At 49.4% G+C, this 22,113-nt stretch overlaps 1 protein-coding gene across 1 annotated transcript; it reads right to left on the bottom strand.

Moving 5' to 3' along the window:
* Positions 1 to 8,824: 8,824 nt before the first annotated feature.
* On the bottom strand, positions 8,825 to 21,802 carry LOC149366292 (trehalose transporter 1-like protein). Its single transcript, XM_089555516.1, has 5 exons — positions 21,609 to 21,802; positions 18,360 to 18,618; positions 15,034 to 15,255; positions 13,691 to 13,894; positions 8,825 to 9,373 (listed from the first exon to the last, which is right to left on the bottom strand). The coding sequence occupies exons 1-5, from the start codon at positions 21,800 to 21,802 to the stop codon at positions 8,825 to 8,827; spliced, it is 1,428 nt and encodes a 475-aa protein (XP_089411642.1).
* Between the last annotated feature and the right edge of the window lie 311 nt (positions 21,803 to 22,113).

Genomic DNA, 22,113 nt, shown 5'->3' with positions numbered 1-22,113 from the left:
TCTCACGGCATTGGAGAATAGACAGGTCAATCTTGAGGCAAGCAGTTCCATTCGGATTATTTTTTCGGGAAGAATGAACATGTGTACGAATTTGTGCGGGCAAAGATTGGCTTCAAGCTGAAACCTAGATTGTCGGGAAGGCCTGGCTGTGTCCTTTTCCAAGTGAACATGAGGTTGATTCCCTTGTCATTGAAAACAGAACGCGAAAAAATGACAGATGATTACGATAGTCGGTAATGTGAAGTTTAAATGCAGCTGTTGAAGTATTTTACTTTTCCTGGTCTTCGGGACCTTTCGGTGACAGCGAACTTCTAGCTGTCCATTTCGCCGCTTTCACCGTGACAGGAGGCGTTGCGCTCTGGTACTACCTGCCACCTGTCAGGTGACAGGATGAACAGCGTCCTGCCAGGTGACGTATTACGCCGAGCACGCCGACGCATAGTGACAAGTGGCATGTTACGCTGCTAGCTACCCTACGGGAAATTCCAGTGGCAGCCATCTTCCGGTTGGCGTTTCGCTCTGCTACTTGGACAAACGGTTACGCCGACAACACCTACGACTCCGACGTGGAAGCCGGCAACCGGCTCCTAAGAGATGCGCTGTCAAAGGCGCGGCAATCACCTTTTCTTCTTTCAGCCTAGTTGTTGAAGAGCTGCCTGATGTAATATGGCGGACGGTTATTTGTGAATCTAATTCCTAAGCTTTAGATATTTCCTAATTTTTCTAGGTGGATTGCAGTGTGTGGGCTCTGTAGTATGCTAGCGATTCAACGGTTTGCCGAACAATAGATTCATACGCTTGAATATTAACTACACTGAATAAATTGCAATGTATGTTTTCAGAAGCCCAGCTTTTTACTCGCAGAGGAGCAGATGTTGCCGATATATGAGTTGAACATTTAAGATCCGACGTTAAGGTCACCTCCAGATACCTATATTCTTCTACATGAAAACAGGTTCCTAATATCTTACGTAAATCTCATTCTGTGTATCCTGTAGGTAGTTAATCTATTTTGTCATAATTGCCATTTGTCGCTTCTTATACCACTCTGCTAGAAGGTGCAAGAGTGCATTTATGATATAGTTAAAAAATAAATCTGAGGTTCAACTTCTCCCGACCGCTTCTTCGTACCAATGTCTAAGTGGATGCAGCGATATTAGGCTACACGTTTGAAGTGTGCCAAGCTGTGGAACGGAATACTGGCCGAAACCTAGATTCTAGTTGCAAATTGTTTGGATTGTCAAAGACGGATTGACCCACGATGGTGTTTGCCAGATTTTACTAAAAACATGGCGCCGTTGAAATGTTTATACTGTCACGTTCTAGTGATGGCAGTCCAGTGGTCAGAAAGACACCAGCCAGTCTTGGAAACAAAGCTCTTTATTTGGGCTGACTTGCGCCCGCAAAATAACTGAATCACTCGGCGGTGGCGTAAGCAACGAACGTGCTCGTCGGTCGTCGAACTACGAATGCCCGCCGCTCGCGGCATCGCTCAATTTAAAGCCGGCAAGGAAACTTCCAGATAACAGGTCAAGATCAATTACGGTAATCTGGAAAAACCTAGATGCAGCCTTGCATGGCTGCGAACAATCGAGATTAGTCTGGTCGCTTCTCGCGCCACGAACAAAAGTGATAACGACCCTTTCCTGCTGCCTTGAGCGTGAACGAACACACACTGCAATGATACGTGGCATTACCCCCCTTCCAAAGAAGCATCGTCTCGATGCTTTAAAATGAAAATAAACACGGACAATGAAAACTTCCAGTCCTTTAGCGTTCATAATATGGCTTCAGGCGTACGACATGTACGACTTCCGGGCGTGTGCGGCGTCGCTGAGATGCTGTCGTGCCGTCGGGGATGACTTCGTAGTCGAGGTCACCGATGCGACGGAGAACCTTGTACAGTCGAGCGCGATTTGAAGGTTATCGCGCGAGCGTCGGCCGAGAACATGAACAGCGCCATGGCCCAGAATTCTCTGCCGAGGCGAGGGAGGTATCAGGCCAGCTTCCCTCACCCTTTTTGCTCTTCCTTCAGCAGCTGTCACTCCCTCCTCTGGGCTATCAGTTTTTTTTATTTTCTTTCCCACCAATTTTGTTTTCGCCCGCAAGATACGAGAGGTAACCAAGTCCACGCTTTATCGCAACCAATGGAAAGTTTAGAATAGAGAGAAAGGGTGGTGATCTCGTCGCGGGGTGAAGCTTGTTGCACGGAACAGCGAACGAGGAAGAGGAGAGTGCGAAATCATGATTTTTCCTGTTCCAAAGTCGGCCGCTAGGTGCCTGGAGGGCTAGGCTGGTCGACGCTCTCGCGATAACCTTCAAATCGCGCTAGACTGTACAGGCCAAAGTACGTCGCAGCAACTTTTCACTCAATCCACGACGGCGAATTGGCGTCCATATCCAAACACGATCACCTGGCTTGTAATGCGTGTCTCGTCGGCGCAGATTGTAGCGTCGGGCGTCGGTGTGTTGCTGGTCTTGAATGCGAAGCCGCGCAAGTCTTCGGTCTTCCTCGGCGCGATAAAGGTAGGCGGCGACGTCGAGATTATCTTCGTCAGAAACGTGCGGGAGCATTGCGTCGAGTGTTGTCGTGGGCTTCCTGCCGTATACCAGCTGGAATGGGGTAAACCTGGTTGTCTCCTGGACGGCAGTATTGTACGCGAAGATCACGTAGGGCAGAATGGAGTCCCACGTCTTGTGTTCGGCATCGATGTACATGGAGAGCATGTCTGCGATGATCTTGTTCAGACGCTCTGTGAGTCCGTTGGTTTGTGGATGATAGGCAGTTGTCCTCCGATGGCTTGTCTGGCTGTAGTTAAAAATGGCTTGCGTCAGCTCCGCTGTAAATGCCGTCCCTCTGTCTGTGATGAACACTTCGGGGGCGCCGTGTCGCAGGAGAATTTGCTCGACAAAAAATTTTGCGACTTCTGTTGCGGTACCATTAGGCAACGCTTTTGCTTCGGCGTATCGGGTCATGTAGTCGGTGGCCACGATGATCCACTTGTTACCTGATGATGAAATCGGAAAGGGGCCGAGGAGGTCCATTCCTATTTGCTGAAAGGGCTTAGTTGCAGGTGGTATGGGGTTAAGGAGTCCGGCTGGTCTAGTCGGAGGCGTTTTGCGTCGCTGACACTCACGGCACGTTTTCACGTAATGGGAAACGTCGGTAGCTAGCCGCGGCCAATAGTACTTCTCCTGGATGCGGTGCAACGTGCGAGCAATCCCGAGATGCCCTGCAGTCGGCTCATCATGACAAGCCTGCATAATTTCTTGCCTAAGATTCTTGGGCACGACAAGAAGATGTACTGTCCTGTTGGGCGCGAAGTTCTTCTTCAGGAGGACATTATTGTGAAGGACGAAGGACGACAGTTGGCGCTTGAACCCCCGGGGAGGCGATGTGGTCTTGCCTTTCAAATAATCAACTAGGCTTTGCAACTCAGGATCCGAGCGCTGCTGCTGCGCGAAACTGCTGGCGCTTACCGGTACTAGGAAAGCATCGTCGTCGTCTTCTTCCGGTGCTGCGTCTACGGGGGCTCGCGATAGGCATTGAATAGGTTGGGGCAACCGAAAAGGAAATAAAAATAATAGGCCCCTGCCTGCACCGTTTACACACAACAGGCTTAACCCAATTGAAAAATAAAAGAGGAGGCCCGTAGGCAAGTTGTAATTTGACCACCCGTGGGTGGAAAAATAAAACATTAGGGAAAATGCTACATTAGCGACCCACAGCCGAGAGAGCGGGCCCGGGGAGGCTCCCCTGACCTCCCCTGGGAAGTAGCGGAAAGGGAAATGGGACGTGGGAAGGGAATGGGGACAGCGAGATTTTTGCTCTGATCCTTCGATTATCTCGACTCCATTTCTGGCCCGCCTGGCCAGGGCAGGGAGAGCATCGAGATTGCCCAATGGTGCGGCCCCACTCACGGGATGCCCGACCACCCACCATACGCAACGGGCTCCGACCGTCGGAGACAGGAAAACCTAACACGGGGTCAGTAGCTACCTGGGGCTCCTCATCGCTCACTAGAAGGCTTTTCCCACCTGCCGGCTACTAGCCGTCGAAGGTTTTTCGCGGTTTTTCGGACACCGGAAGTATGTGTGATATCCCGGCCAGTGGACGCCCAGTTCGTCAACGGCCTCGCGGCCTCAGAACCGGTCAGACTCCGGGGGGACCATCTGTGCTTCCTCCAACCATCCATGCACTTATTTCCTCTCCTAGCTTACTCTTACTGCATCGGAATGTTTGCGGCCAGATTTGTAGACTACAGTTATGTCGAATTCTTGAAGACGCAGGCTCCATCGAGCAAGGCGGCCGGAGGGATCTTTCAAATTGACCAGCCAGCAGAGAGCATGGTGATCGCTCACAACCTTGAATGGTCGTCCGTATAGGTAGGGGCGAAATTTCAACGTGGCCCAAATAATGGCGAGACATTCTTTCTCTGTTGGCTTCGGCTCTCGACAGTGAACGGCTAGCGTACGCGATACCTTTCTCCTCTCTGCCATTTTTCTGAACGAGGACCGCTCCTAAGCCCACACTGCTTGCATCGGTATGAACTTCGGTTTCGGCGTTTTCATCAAAGTGCCCGAGCACAGGAGGGGACTGTAAGCGGCGCTTCAGCTCGTTGAAAGCTTCCTCTTGCGGCCTTTCCCATTTAAAAGGCACGTCAGCCTTGGTAAGTTGGGTCAAAGGTTCAGCTATGCGCGAAAAGTTCTTGACGAATCGCCGGTAATAAGCGCACAATACAAGGAATCTGCGTATAGCTTTCTTGTCATTAGGCTGTGGAAACTCTGCGATCGCAGCCGTCTTCTGGGGGTCTGGGCGAACTCCATCCTTGCTTACGACGTGACCAAGGAACTGCAGCTCCTCGTAGGCGAAGTTGCACTTCTCTGGTTTCAGTGTCAGGCCTGAAGACTCGATCGTTTCCAGCACTATCCGAAGCCTTCTGAGGTGGTCTTCAAAGTTTGTGGAGAAGACAACAACGTCATCTAAGTAGACGAGGCAAATCTGCCACTTCAAGCCTGCGAGCAACGTATCCATTACTCGCTGGAACGTCGCTGGTGCAGAGCAGAGGCCGAATGGCATCACCTTGAAGTCGAAGAGTCCGTCTGGCGTGATGAACGCAGTCTTCTTGCGATCTCTTTCGTCGACTTCAATTTGCCAGTAGCCGCTCTTCAGGTCCATCGATGAGAAGTACTTAGCGTTGCATAGCCGATCCAGTGTGTCGTCGATGCGGGGGAGGGGGTAGACAACCTTCTTCGTAATGCTGTTCAGGCGGCGGTAATCGACGCAGAAGCGAAGAGTGCCGTCTTTCGTTTTCACTAGGAAAACTGGTGCTGCCCAGGGGCTCCTTGATGGCTGGATGACGTCGTCACGTAGCATTTCCTCAACTTGCTTGCGAATAGCTTGGCGTTCTAGCGGCGATACGCGGTAGGGGCTCTGTCGCAGTGGTCGGGCGTGTTCGTCTGTGACAATGCGGTGCTTGCCAAGCCGGGTTCTTCGCACATTCGATGCTGATGAGAAGCAATCGCTGTACTTTTGAAGAAGACTGCGTATTTGTTCTTGTCTGCTCCGTGGTAATGCCGGGTTGATATCAAACGTTGGTTGATGGCCTTGGTTAGATGGTTCTACGGGTTGGTCGGGTAGGGCAAATATGTCGCTGATGTCTGCCAGCTCGTCGAGGAAAGCGATCGTCGTACCTTTGTTTAGATGCCGGTATTCTTCTGTGAAGTTGGTTAGCAGCACCTGGGCTTGGCCATTTCGGATTTGGGAGACACCCCTTGCGACGCCCAGTCCTCGATCAAGGAGTAACTGGGTGTTCCCCTCGACGACGCCTTCGGAAGTTTCGACGTCTCCAGTACCTATGCAGGCGAATACACTTGATCGGGGTGGCACGCTCAGTACTTCGTCAAGGACGTTTAAGGCAACGCGATGAGTCGCTGTCGTCGCTGCAGATATGGCTTTGTCCGTGGAAAGATTGATCGACTTGGATCGAAGGTCGATGATCGCCCGATGTTCATTCAGGAAGTCCATTTCTAAAATCACGTCTCGCGAGCATTGCTGTAGGATCAGGAAGGTTGTCGCGTAGGTTCTCCCATTTACAGTAACTCTTGCGGTGCAGCGTCCTGACGGCGTAATCAGGTTACCACCTGCGGTGCGGATCAGCGGGCCATCCCAAGTTATTGTTACCTTCCTGAGTCGGACAGCGAGTGGCCCACTGATGACGCAGTAGTCAGCTCCGGTGTCCACCAAGGCAGTAACCGCGTGATCGTCGATCATAACTTCAAGGTCACTTGTTCGCGTTTTCGCATTGCACGTTGTCTTCGGTGTACGATCTCGGCTTCGTCGAGTAGTGAGGCTGCGGTGGGCGTACTGCGACGTTACTTCACTGGGCAACGGTAAAAGCTTCAAGTCTGGTCGCGTCGTCGTCGTCGGTGTTGTCGTCGTCGGTGTTGTCGTCGTAGTTGAGGCATGGTCTTGAGTACTCGTCGATGGAGGATCTTTATCATTGCGCTTAGAAGCAACCTCACCTCCAGAGGCTCCTTTATTTAGTTTAACCTTCGGGGGCTGGGGGAGCGTCCACGCATGGCGTAACCTCGGCTAGGAGATACAAAGCGCGGGGACGATGGCGACGGGGAACGTGATAGGCGGCTCGGCGATGAGTATTCTTCCCGACGCAAAAACTCCTCGATTTCGGCTGGTCGCTGGCCGGGTCGGGGTCGTGGAGCGTCGTAAGAGAACCCTCGGATGCCCAGTCTTCTGTATGGGCAGTGCCGGAGGACGTGACCGGCTTTGCCACAGTGGAAGCATAGTGGGCGGCGCTGGTCGGGAGTTCTCCACTCGTCGCATTTCCTCGGCTGCGCGCGTCGCTCGTAGGACGGGCGGGTTGGGGCGAGTGGGCGGCGGTCCAACGCAGCTGGCTGAGGGTGATAGGGGCTTGGGTCCCGTCGTCGAGGTGCAGGACGGCGCACAGCTGCGGCGTAAGTCATGGCTGGGGGCTGCATAGGCTGCATGGGTGTCGGCGTCACACCCAAGGCCTGTTGAACCTCGTCCTGGATGACGTCAGTGAGCGATGAAGGTTGCGGCTGCGTTCCCGTTGGCAGCAATCGTCGGAGCTCCTGTCGCACAACTTGACGTATAACCTCCCGCAGGTCATTCCTGTTAGCGGTGTCCAGGCTGCTTGCCGAGAAAACGCGCTGCTCGCGGTCATACTGGCGGGCTCGGGCATCAAGAGTTTTTTCCATCGTGGATGCCTCTTCTACAAATTCCGCGACAGTTTTCGGTGGGTTGCGGACGAGGCCGGCAAAGAGCTGCTCTTTAACTCCTCGCATGAGCAGCTTTACTTTTTCTTCTTCCTTCATGTTTGCGTCGGTACGCCGGAAGAGACGCTTCATTTCCTCAGTGTACACAGCAACGGTCTCGTTTGGGTATTGTATGCGAGACTGTAGCAGCTGCTGGGCTCTCTCCTTTCGCACGACGTTCGTGAAGGTCTTTAGAAGCTGCTCCTTGAAGGTTTCCCAGTTCGAGAGGTTAGCTTCCTCATTCTCAAACCAGACTTTTGCTGGTCCCTCCAAGGCGAAGAACACGTACCTAAGTTTCGTGGCATCGTCCCAGTTGTTGAAGATAGCCACACGGTCGAACTGCTCCAGCCATTCTTCGGGGTCGGCGCCAGGCGAAGCGTCAAAGGTTGGTGGCACCCGGGGCTGCTGAAGAATGATTGGAGTCATCGTCTGGGGCAAGCTCATGGTAGATGTTGCTGCTGGCTTTCGCTTCCGGGTAGGGTCCGGCAGAATCCCGAACTCAGGTTCGTCCCCTTGCAGGCGTCGGCTTGCGCGGTGGACTGGACTCAGGTCCTGCGGTAGATGACTCAAAGGGCTGGCGTCACGACTTGTAGGGGGTGTCCGGAACATGGGAGGCTACCCAGCACCTCCACCAGATGTCACGTTGTAGTGACGGCAGTCCAGCGGTCAGGAAGACACCAACCAGTCTTGGAAACAAAGCTCTTTATTTGGGCTGACTTGCGCCCGCAAAATAACTGAATCACTCGGCGGCGGCGTAAGCAACAAACGTGCTCGTCGGTCGTCGAACTACGAATGCCCGCCGCTCGCGGCATCGCTCAATTTAAAGCCGGCAAGGAAACTTCCAGATAACAGGTCCAGATCATCTACGGTAATCCGGAAAAACCTAGATGCAGCCTTGCATGGCTGCGAACAATCGAGATTAGTCTGGTCGCTTCTCGCGCCACGAACAAAAGTGATAACGACCCTTTCCTGCTGCCTTGAGCGTGAACGAACACACACTGCAATGATACGTGGCAATACTTTATACTTAACATCCTACCAAGTTTGACATATCCATTTCCAGCAAGCCATCCCGATAAGAAAAATGGCGACTTCTGATCGGTGACTTCTGACAGAAAAAAATTTCTCCCGACCCAAATTATCGCACCAGGCGTAACACATAGCAGAATACGTCCACAGTCAGAATTGCTTTCATTCCAAGTGTCCAGCATGAAATAGATATAGAATTTGCGGAGAGCGCATCATATTGTCAGAAAACACGAATGTATACAGGAAGGAATGAAATATAAACTATAATAGAAAAGATGAAATTGTTCTACTTGGCACGCTAAATGAGTAGAAGCTATATACATAGAGCAAAGACTGATGTGAAGAGAATTGTAACCTGGGGGAAGGAAGATAAAGAAGTTAGAGAATAAATGCCCTTAAAATTCTAGATTTTTAGTGAGACCGCTGAATAGGCGAAAGAAAATTAATAAGAGCGAGATAGCAAAGGGGGAGAAATGCTCTAAAGGGACAATGATAATTGTCAGCGAACCCTCCTGGACCCCGTGGAAGCTTTGGAGGACACAGAAGGATCGTCCTTGTTCCTCTTCTCTCCCACAAGCAGAATCTGCTCGAGACTCAGGTCCTGCGTCTCCGGCATGAAGAAGGACACCAGCAACGAGCAGATGAACGTTAGTGCGCTGAAGAACAGACCCACGCCGGAAAGATGGAGTGTCTCGTGGAGCGCGTCGAAGAACCACGTCACCGCGAAGGCGCATAACCAGTTAAACGCAGCCACGGCCGCCAGGTAGACTCCGCTGTTCCTCATGGGGACCAGTTCGGCGCTGAGCGGCCAAGTGATGGGACCCAGTCCGACGGAGAAGCCGATCACGTATAGCCCCAGGAACACTATGGGCAGCCGGTGCGTGATGTCGGTCGTGGCGTGCGGGTCGGCATCGTCCTCCTCGACGCTCAAGTTGTACAGGGTGGCTAGGATCATCATAGCGAACGCGCACGTATATGCGGACACGGTCAGGAGCCCCTTACGACTGAACACGCCCATCAGCTTGACGCCAGCGGCCGTGGCGACGACCTGCACAGAGTGAGAGGAGCGCCCAGGAGCCCCTTGAAGGGAGACTTTGCGTACAGAAAGTTCAAGGAAGCACACTGTTCAATTTACTCATGCTGGCAGCAATAGCGAACATACCCATAGGTAAGAAATCACGAATTCTTTTTTGTAAGGGGGGGGGGGGTACCATAAATTTTGGGAATGGTTGCAGTTTGATCTAGTAATAAAAGTTTATATCTGTTCGCGTTTCTCATAATGAATCCATAGGAAGAATCGGTGCAGAAGTGTTCGGTGTTTGGTTCTTTCTTTGTAAGGGGGGGGGTGGGGGGGTGTAGCATATATTCTGGGAATGGTCGCAGTTTGATCTAGTAATAAAAAATTACATCTGTTCGCGTTTATCATATTTAATCCATAGGGGAATCGGTGAAGAAGTGTTGTGGCGTGCAGAGGCTACTATATTAGCAGTAATTAAACTTGCAGTTTCCTTTTCTGTAGCTGAATCTTTCCGCGTAAGGAATAATTTCGCTACGGCACGCCTACAGAGATAATAATCACGACGATCGTTGATAATGATGCTGGTCGTGACGTTGGTGGCGGTGATAGCGGATGAAATAATGCTGAATGATAAGTAATGGCGCCTCGAGCCTCAAACACACGCATTTACTACTGAAATGGTGTCCGAGTTGCCACAAGAGAGTCACTAAATTTTGTTAGTGTCCTCGTGTCCAACATTCTAGGAGAAAAATTTTGAAAATTGGGAAACTGTAAGGCACTGTTACGGAAATATGCAAGGTAATAGGCCATTCCTTCAACCTGTAGTAAAATCTTTCTTTTATATTGTTTCCATAGCTCGCACGGAGCAGTTAACACTGCCATAGAAAATCAATGGGGAATGCTTTTGACTTTGGGAAAAACGCTAATAGCGAACAAATGCAACACTGCCGACGGGAGATCTGCGAATCCTTTGATTGCTATAGTGAATTCTTACAATATGTGAAAAAATTGCGTTGGTACTGGTTCTCGTTAAAGATTCTTTTGTCCAGAAATGTTGGTTATGCGTATGGCTGCGTCCCAGGGAGAGCGGTGCAGGTAGGCGTAGGGGAGAACCCAATAATGAGGTCGATCTTCTAGTCCAAGAGCCAATTCTAGCTCGACTGCGCCTCTCGAGCCAACCGCCTCTTCGTCACCATTTCGACTAAGCGCGGAGGCCGCGCGGTGCTAGGCCTGGTGGCAATATATATATAGTTACTTATTGAAAATGAACTAGTCGAAAAGGGCTGATTATGTCAAGGATAAAATTCGAGACGCTTCGCTACTACATGCGGGTTACCACATGACTGAGGCGGCTAAGGCTAGCTATGCTAACTACCCGAGTTCTTATGGCCAAGCTCTCGTTAGAAAATAAGTCGACTGAAAAGGGGGAACCTTGACCACCTAGAGAGCAAGGAACCCGTAAGGACGTCCGAAAATTCTTCAATTATAACATTGATCATGGCCAGCAACCTTGAACTTGTTCACTATTATGTCTAACCAATCTTCGTAAACGCTCAACAAATTGTTTATGATAATCAGATCTAAAGAGGTACTTATTACTGATTTGTAGCTGAACAGTTTTCTTCAGTGGGAAGTTTTTAAGCGCGGGCAGTTGTTCACACGCACGGCGCTTACTGTTACCAATGCCTCACCATTCAGCGCCTAAGCGACGCAACTGCTGAAATTAACGTACAATTCAGAAACTTTTGGCGACGATGTTTAATTCTTGCCGAGCGACCAATAACAATACTGTGAGTGAATTTTGTTATTTCTTTCAATGGTAGAAGTGTTTGGCATACGGTGTTTGGCAATTTCCTGCTTGAAACCTTCAAACCTTATGGGGCAGCCCTAATTGCATTCCACAATAAAAAAAATCACCGCGTGAAAGGCAGCAGAGGTGGTGATTACGCAAGAGAGACAGCATTTTGAGCCTACGGATGACAACACAAGCCCGAGATTTGCAGGGCTCTGCGCTAGACGAGAGATGTGCAGGAAACACGTGGGTAAAGGTGCACCTTTCAAAGTAATCGTGACACGCACGTGGACAATTCCGCTCCTCTTTATAGCCGCAAGCTCACTTCCGATGACGCACGTTACTGGCGGAGCGGAAATCCGGCAGATTATCGAGGTCGTGATTATAGCGCACAAATGGCGACCTGTGAGAACTTGCTTCATCCTCCGGTGTAGCACAGGCACGAGGCAATGAATTGAACGGCGGGAACCGCAGAGAGTGGCCTACTCCTCTCTAAACACTTGTTCAGTTCACATGCACGCGTGAGCGAACATTAAAGATAACATTAAAAGCTTAGAGGTAACATTAAAAAGAAATAGCACTATAAATGACAATTTATGTATCTTTATGCATCATTTGGCGCTGTCAGTTTTGTTTTTGCATTTCGGAAACCCAAAATGAAAATCAACTTTAACAATGTTTTATTCAGTTTATTGGCAGTGTCTTGAAATCAATTGCCTTGTTGCTTTCTCCGTTCTGTCGGTTGTGTTGTGCAATTTGTAGAATAACGAGCTTCAGGTCTGTGACACATTTTATGTTCGCCTACTGTGGCCTGCATTGTCCTATTTAATTTCTGTTTTAGGTCTCTCTGGTGATCTTTTGAAACCTAGGCTGAGTATTATTCTTCTGTGCATTTTAATTCGTCTACACAGTAATCTTTAATTGGGATATACATATAGTGATTGTAGCCAAGTGCTACATCATGGTGGACAGATCCTATTCTGCTGAGGGATTGCGTTGTCGGTTCTGGTCACTGAGATCAGGCTGCAGCCCAAGCCTGGTTATGCAATTCTATCGATGGGCGGATTTTTTTTTCCAGACAAGAATTGCGCGGCACGGGGATTCGAATACCAGTCCTCTTACAAGTGAACTGGATACACTACCTCTGCGCTATTGTCGCTTCTCTTTTGCGGGTATCGGTTTGACAGAGCTGGCACAGGACAGGGTTACTTGGAGAATAATTGGACAGGCCTTTGTCCTGCTGTGGGCGTAGGTAGGCTGATGATAATAATAACAAAATAAATATCTGATTGATATATGCGCGAACCTTTTGTTTCAAGTTCACCTCGCACTTCGTTTACTTACCATCACAATCAGTGCTAGGGAAGGATTTTACCGCAAGAAATATCTAATCATAATCAGTGCTTGTGATTAGATATTTCTTGCGGTGAAATCCTACCCTAATTAGCACTTTGGATATAAGAAACACAAAATATGAAAGAAATTATGCGCTCAACGTTTCTTTTTTTTAAAAATAGCGCTTCCCTTGTGGTCAGCCTCCCAGGCGCGATACCTTCGTCGCGGAGAAGGCTTCTTATTGGTATACCCAGAACACTTGTTACGGTCTCCCCTTTTTTCTTCTTTTCGGTTGCTCTCGAACCATGCGCTACCTGAAGAGCTGTTGAGCGCCAGTTAGGCTGGTCTGGCAGCACATGTAGTTTTCAATTTTTGGTGAGTGAAGGTTGGCAAAGAATTTAAGAAACAACTTTGGGTTTGCGCCTTTATTGCTTTCAGCCTGACGGTGTACTGCTTTGTGCGAGCACACTGTCTGGTACGCTGTTTCCAAAAGAAATCGCATTTCTAAATCAAGAAATTTCTGACGCGCGCCCTGCTGCTAGATTTCAATTGCCTTGTCACTGTTATCATTTTTTATTTATTTATTTTTTGTCGGTACTCCTTTACACTTGTCTTGCTCATTTGCGGTTACCTCTTACATCATCACCAGGGGTTACTGACGCGAGCTCTGTCGCTAGATTTTAGCTGTCCTGAACTTTTGTTATGAATTTTTCTTGTTGCTTGCTTACACTTGTTTTGTTGCTCTGTGTGGCTTCCCTTTCGAGATCCTGTTAGCAGCCGAGCTTCGTACCTGCTGTTCCCTCTATCATGCCGCGTTGTGCACCTTTTGGAATTATTTTGTTGTTCCTAGCTTGTTAAACCTATATATGATCCTGATCGGTAACCTGATCGGCAATACCTGTTCCTGATCGCAATATGATCGGTAGCCAATGAGCCTAGATCGGAACACTTGTGTTTTTTGGCGTTTAGACCTTTGAAATGGTGGCAGAGTATTACTTTTTTTTGTGTTAGTGACAAAACTTGTGATCGCTGCAAATTAATGCGATTCTTCTATTGGGGATGATGCACTTCGGAACATTTGAATGCCACCAGCCACAGTGGGCAGGCTGTGATTACGTCATAAGGTCACGCGGCCTCTCAACCAATGAGCGAATATTGTGACAGCGGACATCGGTGTTGTCTTGGTGTGGCAACATCTTATGCTATTGCATTTTGCTCACCTGGAAACCTGCAAGAATGATGCTCGTGTCGGCGACGCTGATGGTCAGGCCGGCTTCGGCGAACAACTTGCGGGAATAGAAGAGCACAGGGTTGATGCCCGAGAACTGCTGCAGGAACTGCACCGTCATCGCCAGCAGGACGTGAGTGGGTGGCGTCGGAACGCGTGCGAACACCGTCTCCATGTCGCTCCATTCTTTGTCCAGCTGCAAGGGTGACAAATAAGAGAGAGAGATGAGTTTTCTTTGACATGCACGTAACTTTCCCTGGCGCCACTCACCCTAACTTCCGCTGGCACCACTCGCCCTAACTTCCGCTGGCGCCACTCGCCCTAACTTCCGCTAGCATCACTCGACTTAACTTTCCCTGGTGCCACTCGCCCTAACTTCCGCTCGCGACACTCCCCCTAACTTCCGCTGGTGCCACTCGCCACCGAGCACTTAACTTCTGCTTGGGCCACTCGCACTAACATCCGCCCTAACAGAGCCTTACACCAGCTAGCTGATTGGAATGATTTGCGTGTATGTCCTGAAAGGCATGTGAGCCCACCATTTAAGATTTTTCCGGCTTTTAAATAGCGTATTTTGGAATGATTCTTTTTCATCGTCCAGAAGACGGATGTTTCGTTTTATATTGGAGTCGGTGCCGATGTTGTTCTGGGTATAATCCGCCAGCGTGGCACATGTGCCGCGCAAGGAGTCAACTTTGAGCATTTTTTCTGCTTTGAACATTCAAGAAGCACATGCTAATACATCATCTGAAAGCATGGCCATCAAACTACCTAGGCCATCAATCGTCCGAGATGAGGGCCCCTACCCTGTCATAACGCACATGTGTTGGTGCCATTTTCGCGCCTCAAGGTCCCCGCAGTACATCCCCGCCACGTGGTCTACACTAACGCAACAGTAATTCAGCCATGAGCTGTAATTCATACGCTTCGATTCAGCCTACTCCGTTTCGTTGCTTGATTCTGCGTGTTTTGGTCAGTTTTCATGAATTCATTTCGTCCGACCTCCAAGCTGTAAAATAAACCTCTAACCTGTCAGCTATAGGAGACCATGCTGAAAGAGCCACATACCTGTCGAGTCACCTATAGAGCCTGGAATTCCAGAAGAGGGTAAATACGGGCTGGCTGGTACATGTTTTACGAATTGGAAAAACAGCGCAATGAAAGACGACAGAAGAGAAGGACAAGGTGGTGTTTTGTCCTTCTCTTGTGTCGTCTTTCATTGCGCTGTTTTTCCAATTCGTAAAGCCTGGAATTGTCTATATATGTACCGAAAGAAAACACAACCCTGAGGCGCGATTTAAAAAAGGCCGACTATTGAGAACGGGGGGGAGGCACCTTAGCTTCAGGCCCGCGTAGCTTGCCGAGGATGTCGATGGCCTCCGTTTTTCGGCCCTGCAGGAGCAGCCAGCGTGGTGACTCGACCGCGAAGTGGCAAGCCGCTACGAGCGGTATGCCAGCGGCCAAGGACAGGAAAGCCAGCCCGTCCCAGTTCAGGAAGCGGCCCATGATGTTCGTGTACAGGATCCCTATGGTGAGAGCCAGCTGCAGACTGCCGCCCTGCGGAAAAGCGTGCACCATGATTTCAACGTTGCAGTAAAAGGGGCACAGCTGACCAACCGATGCAGCAACCATCGAGGCGGGGTTAACGACTTACGAGACGCGAGATCGCTGAAAAACATTTCTTTGCGTTCTTTCTCGCTAGACAGCCAGATGGTTCCTGTCACAGGGTGTAAAACATTCTTGCCTTCTGGTGCTTCCGAGGGTTTTCAGCGAACCGGCTTGAGAGGCGATACAGAAATAAAGTGCGTCATGCGAATCCGCGTCCCTTCATGTTTTGCTGTGGGCCTTATATTCTCCACGAATGCAAGCACCGCGAAATCATTCTATTAATTCTTTGACAGACCAAATTCGAAGCACCGCAGCGGCTTTTCCAGAGGCGTTCCTGTTAAAACTACCCCGTCGTAGCCCATCGTCAACGCATCTAAACCTCCTGACATGAAGTCACTATACGTGGCATCATTTGACTCGGTACCTAAAGATAGCAAGTTAAATTTGCTTGTATTCTTCAGTGTGCTTATACCTACATGTCATATTCAGTGTTAACCTGCTCTTCTGTGTGAAAAGGAGCTATCTGGAGCAATGTTAAAAATCTACTGTTGCTTTCAAGTATATCTACCCGCCGCGGTGGCTCAGTAGTTACTGCGTTCGGTTGCTAGCCCGAAGGACGCGGGTTCGATCACCGGCCGCGGTGGCTGAATTTTGATGGAGGCGAAACTCTAGAGGCCCATGTACTGTGCGATATCAGTGCACGTTAAAGAACCCCAGGTGGTGGACATTTCCGGAGGCCTTCACTACGGCGTCCCTCATAGCCTGAGTCGCTTTGGGATGTTAAACCCCAATAAACGAAACCAAGCCAAGTATATTTGGATGCAGAAGTTCTGCACTGTATACCAACGAACGCATGACCTTCGTTCACGTTTTTCCAGAGGGGTTCCTGTTAAAACTACCTCGTCGCATCCCTTTGTCAGCACATGAAATTCTGCTAACCTGAAATCACTCTACATGCATTGATGTGACTTATTACCGTAAGATGGCGCGCTAAAGTTGGCTGTGGTCTTCACAGTGTGCTTATATCCACATGTCATATACAATGTGATGACAAGTAGCGATGCTAACCAGTTTTTGTACTTTTAAATGAACTTACTGGAGCAATTTTAAAAATCTACTATTGTTTTCAGATATATCTGGATGCAGAACTTCTGCGCCGTGTGCCAACGAACGCATGACCTTCGTTCACGCTACCGTTTGGTTTACCTTGTCTCCGCACCTGAACGTAGAACACAAGCGATGCTTTTATGCGTTTATGCGTTTATGCACCCATGGTTGACTACAGCTTGACTGACGATATAGTTTCTATCGTCATACGTAAGGGGGATAAAATGTCGATTTCATCGTTCTGTCGTAGCAGTTTTTGTTGAGAAAGCAACACTACGCGAGTCGTCGAGCCATTTCGCGGAGCTGAGGCAAGGCCATACTGTGCACGCGCGAGGAGAAGTGACGTCACACGGCGCACAGCTGGCGCGCCGCCGCCGCCGCTGCGCGGGTGACTCAGAGGTGCCGCCGCCGCGTTCGCCAGTTGCGCATGCGCAGTAGCAGCGCATAGTCAGCGCGCCGGGGCCGCCGCCGCTGCCGCGCGCTCTCCATCGCCTCTCTCTCTCTCCTCGTCGCTTTTGCAATCCTCCCAGATTTAGCTACAGCTAAACCACTGCCAATTTTTTTATCCCTGTTTTCTTTCATTGGGACACTGAACAACCTGAATATTCTTCTTACGTACGTATTCGATCGAAGATACGTCCGGGATTTCTTCGTGCAAACAGGCACTTTTAAGAATGAATCAATTGGCTCAAACAAAAGTATTAATTCCTTAATACCATATAGCGATCATAGTCGTGTACTGGTCTGTCGGGCGCTGCCCTGAAATTGTTGTCTGCCAAAGAAGCACAGATAAACGGATCAATATTGCAGATGGATGGTTTCACTCTGGTCCTTTTGTAGGACCCACCTTTTGCCAATACGTTACCAATATCAGGACGATTACTTGTGCTGCTTGGGTAACTTTGGAAGGCCTGCTTATTTGCTGTGCTGTGGTATTTCATCACCACATTCAAATGAAATAAAAATTATGCGCAGTAAAACCGTGACTGCAAATACTTTCTTGAAACATGAACCATTTTACTATGTTAGGAGAAGGTAAGTGACGCCAACCAAGTAAAATACAGGAAAAACACGACGTTTCGGGACCGGCTCGGCCCCTTCTTCACGGTGTGACTACGGGCGAGCGCAGCTTGGCTTTTTAAGCCCCTGTGTGGAGGACCTGCGGGTCAAATCCTCCAGGTCCTCCGCAGGTCCTCCACACAGGGGCTTAAAAAGCCAAGCTGCGCTCGCCCGTAGTCACACCGTGAAGAAGGGGCCGAGCCGGTCCCGAAACGTCGTGTTTTTCCTGTATTTTACTTGGTTGGCGTCACTTACCTTCTCCTAACATTAAATTTCCCAACCAGACAGACTTCTGTCGAATGTTTTCTTTTGAGTCATTTTACTATCGTCCGTGGTGCAGCCCGGTGCCGTAATTGCTGAGGTCATTTCTGTCTTTTTAAAGCCTCACATATCCGGCGCAAATTCTCTTCTATGCCGTGACGACTTCCGGTGGATGTGACGTGACACCGTTCCCGTGGCTATATCGATACCAAAATTATACATCTTTCTGGGATTTTAAGTGTTCATTACGCTTAATTACACTTTTTTTCCTTCTAATTTCACACAAATCCGACATTTTTGCGACCATTCTGTGACAATTTTCACTATGCAGTGACGACTTCCGGTGGATGTGACGTGACACCGTTCCCGGGGCTATATCGTCGTCCGCGCTATTTCGACGCAATTTTGGAATTTCTGTCTAAAATTAAGTAACTAATTGACCTACGGTCATCAATCCTGGATTCTAGGTTAATTTTTTTTCCCTCTATCTCGAGCAACCATTGGTTTCCTCCTGTCTTTTATAGTTCACAAGTTAAACGCGTGCGACACGCTTTGTTAACGCACGACAGTATGAGCCATTAAAGGCTTTCGCCATAATATGTTTCAGTCTGTGAACACCGGCGTACCACGGTTCCTCGCTGCACAGGTGCCGACACCTCGGCGAGGTAGACGGGCGCGCACAGCGAGCACATGCCGGTGGCGACACCCGTCAGGAAGCGGCCCAGCAGAATGAAGGTGTCGGATCGTGCCACGGAGGTGATGCCGTAGCCGGAGAAGTGTCCAATGGCGCTGGTGAGCAGGGCGAAGCGGCGCCCCATGGACTGGGCGACCAGGGCAGCCACCAGGCATCCCGCGATGGCTCCCACGTGCAGCAGCGAGGCAAACCTGCGTCCAGGCCGTCGCCAAGATTTTTAAGACAAAAGCCTTTAATGCCTCATCGTTGTCGACAGAAGCTTGTCGACAGAAGCTTGTCGACAGAAGCTTGTCAGCAGAGGTGTCACGCTTTTCTGTTGGTTGAAATGGTTATAACGTTAGAGTGCGCGGATTCACAGTAATGAGGTTACCTACGGATGCCTGGCGCCCCCTTTTGGAGCAGACGACAACTAACAAAAACAGTTGTCGTCCGCTCCGACAGGGGGCGCAAGGCGTCCTTTTGTGACCACATTACATACCTCATTACTGCGAACAGAGCCATGGATAAAATCGAACTCATCGAAGCAGAGAGAGAGTCGTGCTAAAGGAGCAGTCAAAGTCGGCGGTCAAAGTGTGTAGTCGAATGAAGCGCTAGTAGAGAACAAACAGGAAAGGCTTTCGCCTTGCAGCACTTTAGAGAGCCAAAGTGCCCCTTGAATTTTTTTAACGCTTGGCCGAATATAAAAGGGACGTTTGCTGGGTGGCGGAGCGGCTTTAGCGCTTGGACCCTGACCCTAACGTCGGGGGACCGAATAATGCGCATGACAGCCGCATTAACGCGATAGCCCTAACTTAGCGGCTGCCAAGCGATTGCCTCTCGCAGAAAATCCGGCGTCTTCATCGCACGCGTCGCTGACAGTAAGCAAAAAATCCAGAGAAAATCCCCAGGGAAGCAATGTAGGAGGCAGGTGGGGCACCAAGGTCACGTGACCTTACGGCGTCGTAGCAACCTGCCTACCGGGTTGTCAGCAAACTGTCCACCATGGCAGGTGGCAGTTAATGATTGGTCGCTAGAGGTTGCTCGGCAAGAGCAACCTGGGTGCCGCAAGCCCAACCGGTCGTAGCCCCTGCCATCGCAGGGCAGTTGGGCATCGCTTAACCGCTGCACGATTTATTTTTTATTTTATTTATTTATTACATACTGTTGGCCTCTCTTTGAGGCCGTAACAGGATTGGGTGCACATATGCATGAAAAAGTACACAATAAAAGACTGCAGAGAAGGAACTTTTCACTCTCATAGAAAGAAACATGGTAAATGACACATGGTGACAATGTTAACCGTTTTGAAAGTGGTTTGCTACCTTCGACACGAATGCTTCAGGAGTGAGCTGGCTTACAATTTCAGAAGGCAACATATTCCACTCACGGATTACATGCGGGAAGTATGAAAATTTGAATGCATCACTGTGGTATCTATATTCAGATACATGTTTTTCATGTTTTGTTCTTGTGACACGTGTATTAGGCGTAAGCAGGTATCTAGTTTTATCAAGTTTTGTGTCGTTATTCAAGAGGAGTGGGACGAGGATTTCCCGTAATCTATAAATGTTAAGTAAAGAGTAATGAATTCCGCATGTCTGATTAACCCATAAAGCTACTGCGCCATACACTTAAGGTGGAGATTAAGTGTCCCCTATAATTTTTTTTTTTTTTGGGGGGGGGGGGGGGGGCGTGGCATCCAAAAACGTGGTTGTGTGGAGCACTGTCAATTTTTGCTGGAGAAAATCAGGTGCTCGAAATAAATCCGGTCACGTTCAGGATGACTTTCCTCAAGGCCCACCTGCAGCGCCAGGACCTTGAACTCAGCACAATATTTTCGTCAACATGTACGTCATCATCATCCCAGTTACGTTTTAAAGTCTTTTTCAAGGTTTAATAGATGGATTCATGGTAGGTGCGTTTCCTTTGAACCAGCGTGGTGACCGGCATTATTTTTCTTTATGGTTGGTTGGTTTATGGGATTTAACGTCCCAAAGCGACTAAGGCTATGAGAGACGCCGTAGTGGAGGGCTCAATTTTACAGCTAATCTTATCTGCCAGTCCTACCGGTAGTATCTACGACAACTTTATTTTTGCTTAAATTTAAGTTATATTGACTGGCACATGGCAACCCTTCTGTCCAGGCAACCTTTCTTACCAAAATTCATAATCATCTTCTCTGCGTCCCATACAATAGTTCTGGTCTTTCAGTGTACATTTCGCTACTCTCATGCACGATCAATTACCTATTCTTTGCGTTGCTTGTCACGTAAATTTGGAATTACTCATTTAGGCTCGGATATCTTTTACTGGTTTTCTTTCTGCGGACCATGCTGGTCACTTCCTAAGTCTGATCGTTGTACCGATCACTTTTCTTCTCGTAAATCCCTATGCGATTCTCAAATTCATTTCGAACCGCACGGTTAGCCTTCACATTTCTGCCTCCAACTATGTGCTGGCGAGGTAGAACAGCTACATACTTTCAAAGACACTGTAGCGCAGCAAAAGACGAGGACACAAGAAACGAGAGCGCTCGTGGTGTTCGTCTCTCGTTTCTTGTGTCCTCGTCTTTTGCTGCGCTACAGTGTCTTTGAAGTATGTACCAACAAGCCCAAAAAGCCACGCTACATACTTTCCTTCTGAGCGATATTCCTGTATGGCCATTCATAACCTTAGAGTACCTGGAAAATTCGCTTTAGCTAGATCTAATTATCTGCGCTACGTCCCTATCGTGATCTGAATGTGCGGTCGCTACTTGTTCAACTTAAGCGTTTTCCTTTCTCAAATAAGCCGCCGCGGTGGCTCGGTGGTTATGGCGCTTGGCTGCTGACCCCAAAGACGCGGGTTCGATCCCGGCCCCGGCGGTCGAATTTCGATGGAGGCGAAATTCTAGAGGCCCGTGTACTGCGCGATGTCATTGCACGTTAAGGAACACCAGGTGGTCGAAATTTCCGCAGCCCTTCACTACGGCGCCCCTCATAACCTTCGTCGCTTTGGGACGTTAAAGCTTTCTGAACTTTCAAAATCATATTGCCTACAGTAAACTTGCATTAACTTGCCAGACAACTTTATTTCATTTTTTTTTTATAAATTCACCTGCTAATCGCCGTCTATGATGCTACCGGGCGCTAAGACACGATAACTCCGGCGATCTACCCGCGGTTAAAAATAAAATACAGGGTGGCAGTGCCTGAGTGCCTACCACACTTCGTGCGCCTGTATGTTGAACTTGTGGCCGGTGACGCCTGAGACGAGGCTGTCGATCGCAGGCGTGGTGTACCCGATGCTGGTGCCAATGCAGAGCGAGCTGGCCAAGGCGCTGGCGACGGTCATCATGAACGGGCCGGTGACTTCAGCTTTGTGGCCAGTGCCGAAGTCGCCGAACTGCACCGGCATCTTCGCCGCAGATCTCGCACCTTCGCGGCTTGGGCTTCTGCGTTCCACTAGGTGGACGGCCTACGAATGCAATCAAGGCTGAGGCAGACGCGGCCTGCTTAGGACTGAGGCCTCTTCTTCTTCTTCTTCTTCTTCTCCACATGAAAATGGCACGTACCCACGCGGGGGGGACCTGCTTCTTCATCTTCTTCTTCCCTTCTTTGGTTTCTTGATCCAGGTTGTTGTCCTCCGTTGTTCTTGTTGTGCACTCTGTTAGAAAGGCGCACACCCATAGTGGAGGTACGGCCAGGGTGCCTTGTACAGTCAAACAG

Source organism: Amblyomma mixtum, chromosome 1, assembly GCF_055824585.1.
Source record: "Amblyomma mixtum isolate Tamu chromosome 1, ASM5582458v1, whole genome shotgun sequence".
NCBI lineage: Eukaryota > Metazoa > Arthropoda > Arachnida > Ixodida > Ixodidae > Amblyomma > Amblyomma mixtum.
The sequence above is the reverse complement of the archived record's forward strand: the minus strand, read 5'-3'. Positions and strand labels throughout refer to the sequence as shown.

Coding starts and splice junctions, on each gene's coding strand:
- LOC149366292 (XM_089555516.1), bottom strand. CDS start 21,802: ATGCCGGTGCAGTTCGGCGACTTCGGCACTGGCCACAAAGCTGAAGTC. Junction 15,256..18,359: donor CTGTGCAGCGAGGAACCGTG/GTACGCCGGTGT, acceptor GCTTTTCCGCAG/GGCGGCAGTCTGCAGCTGGC. Junction 9,374..13,690: donor TCATTCTTGCAGGTTTCCAG/GTGAGCAAAATG, acceptor CACTCTGTGCAG/GTCGTCGCCACGGCCGCTGG.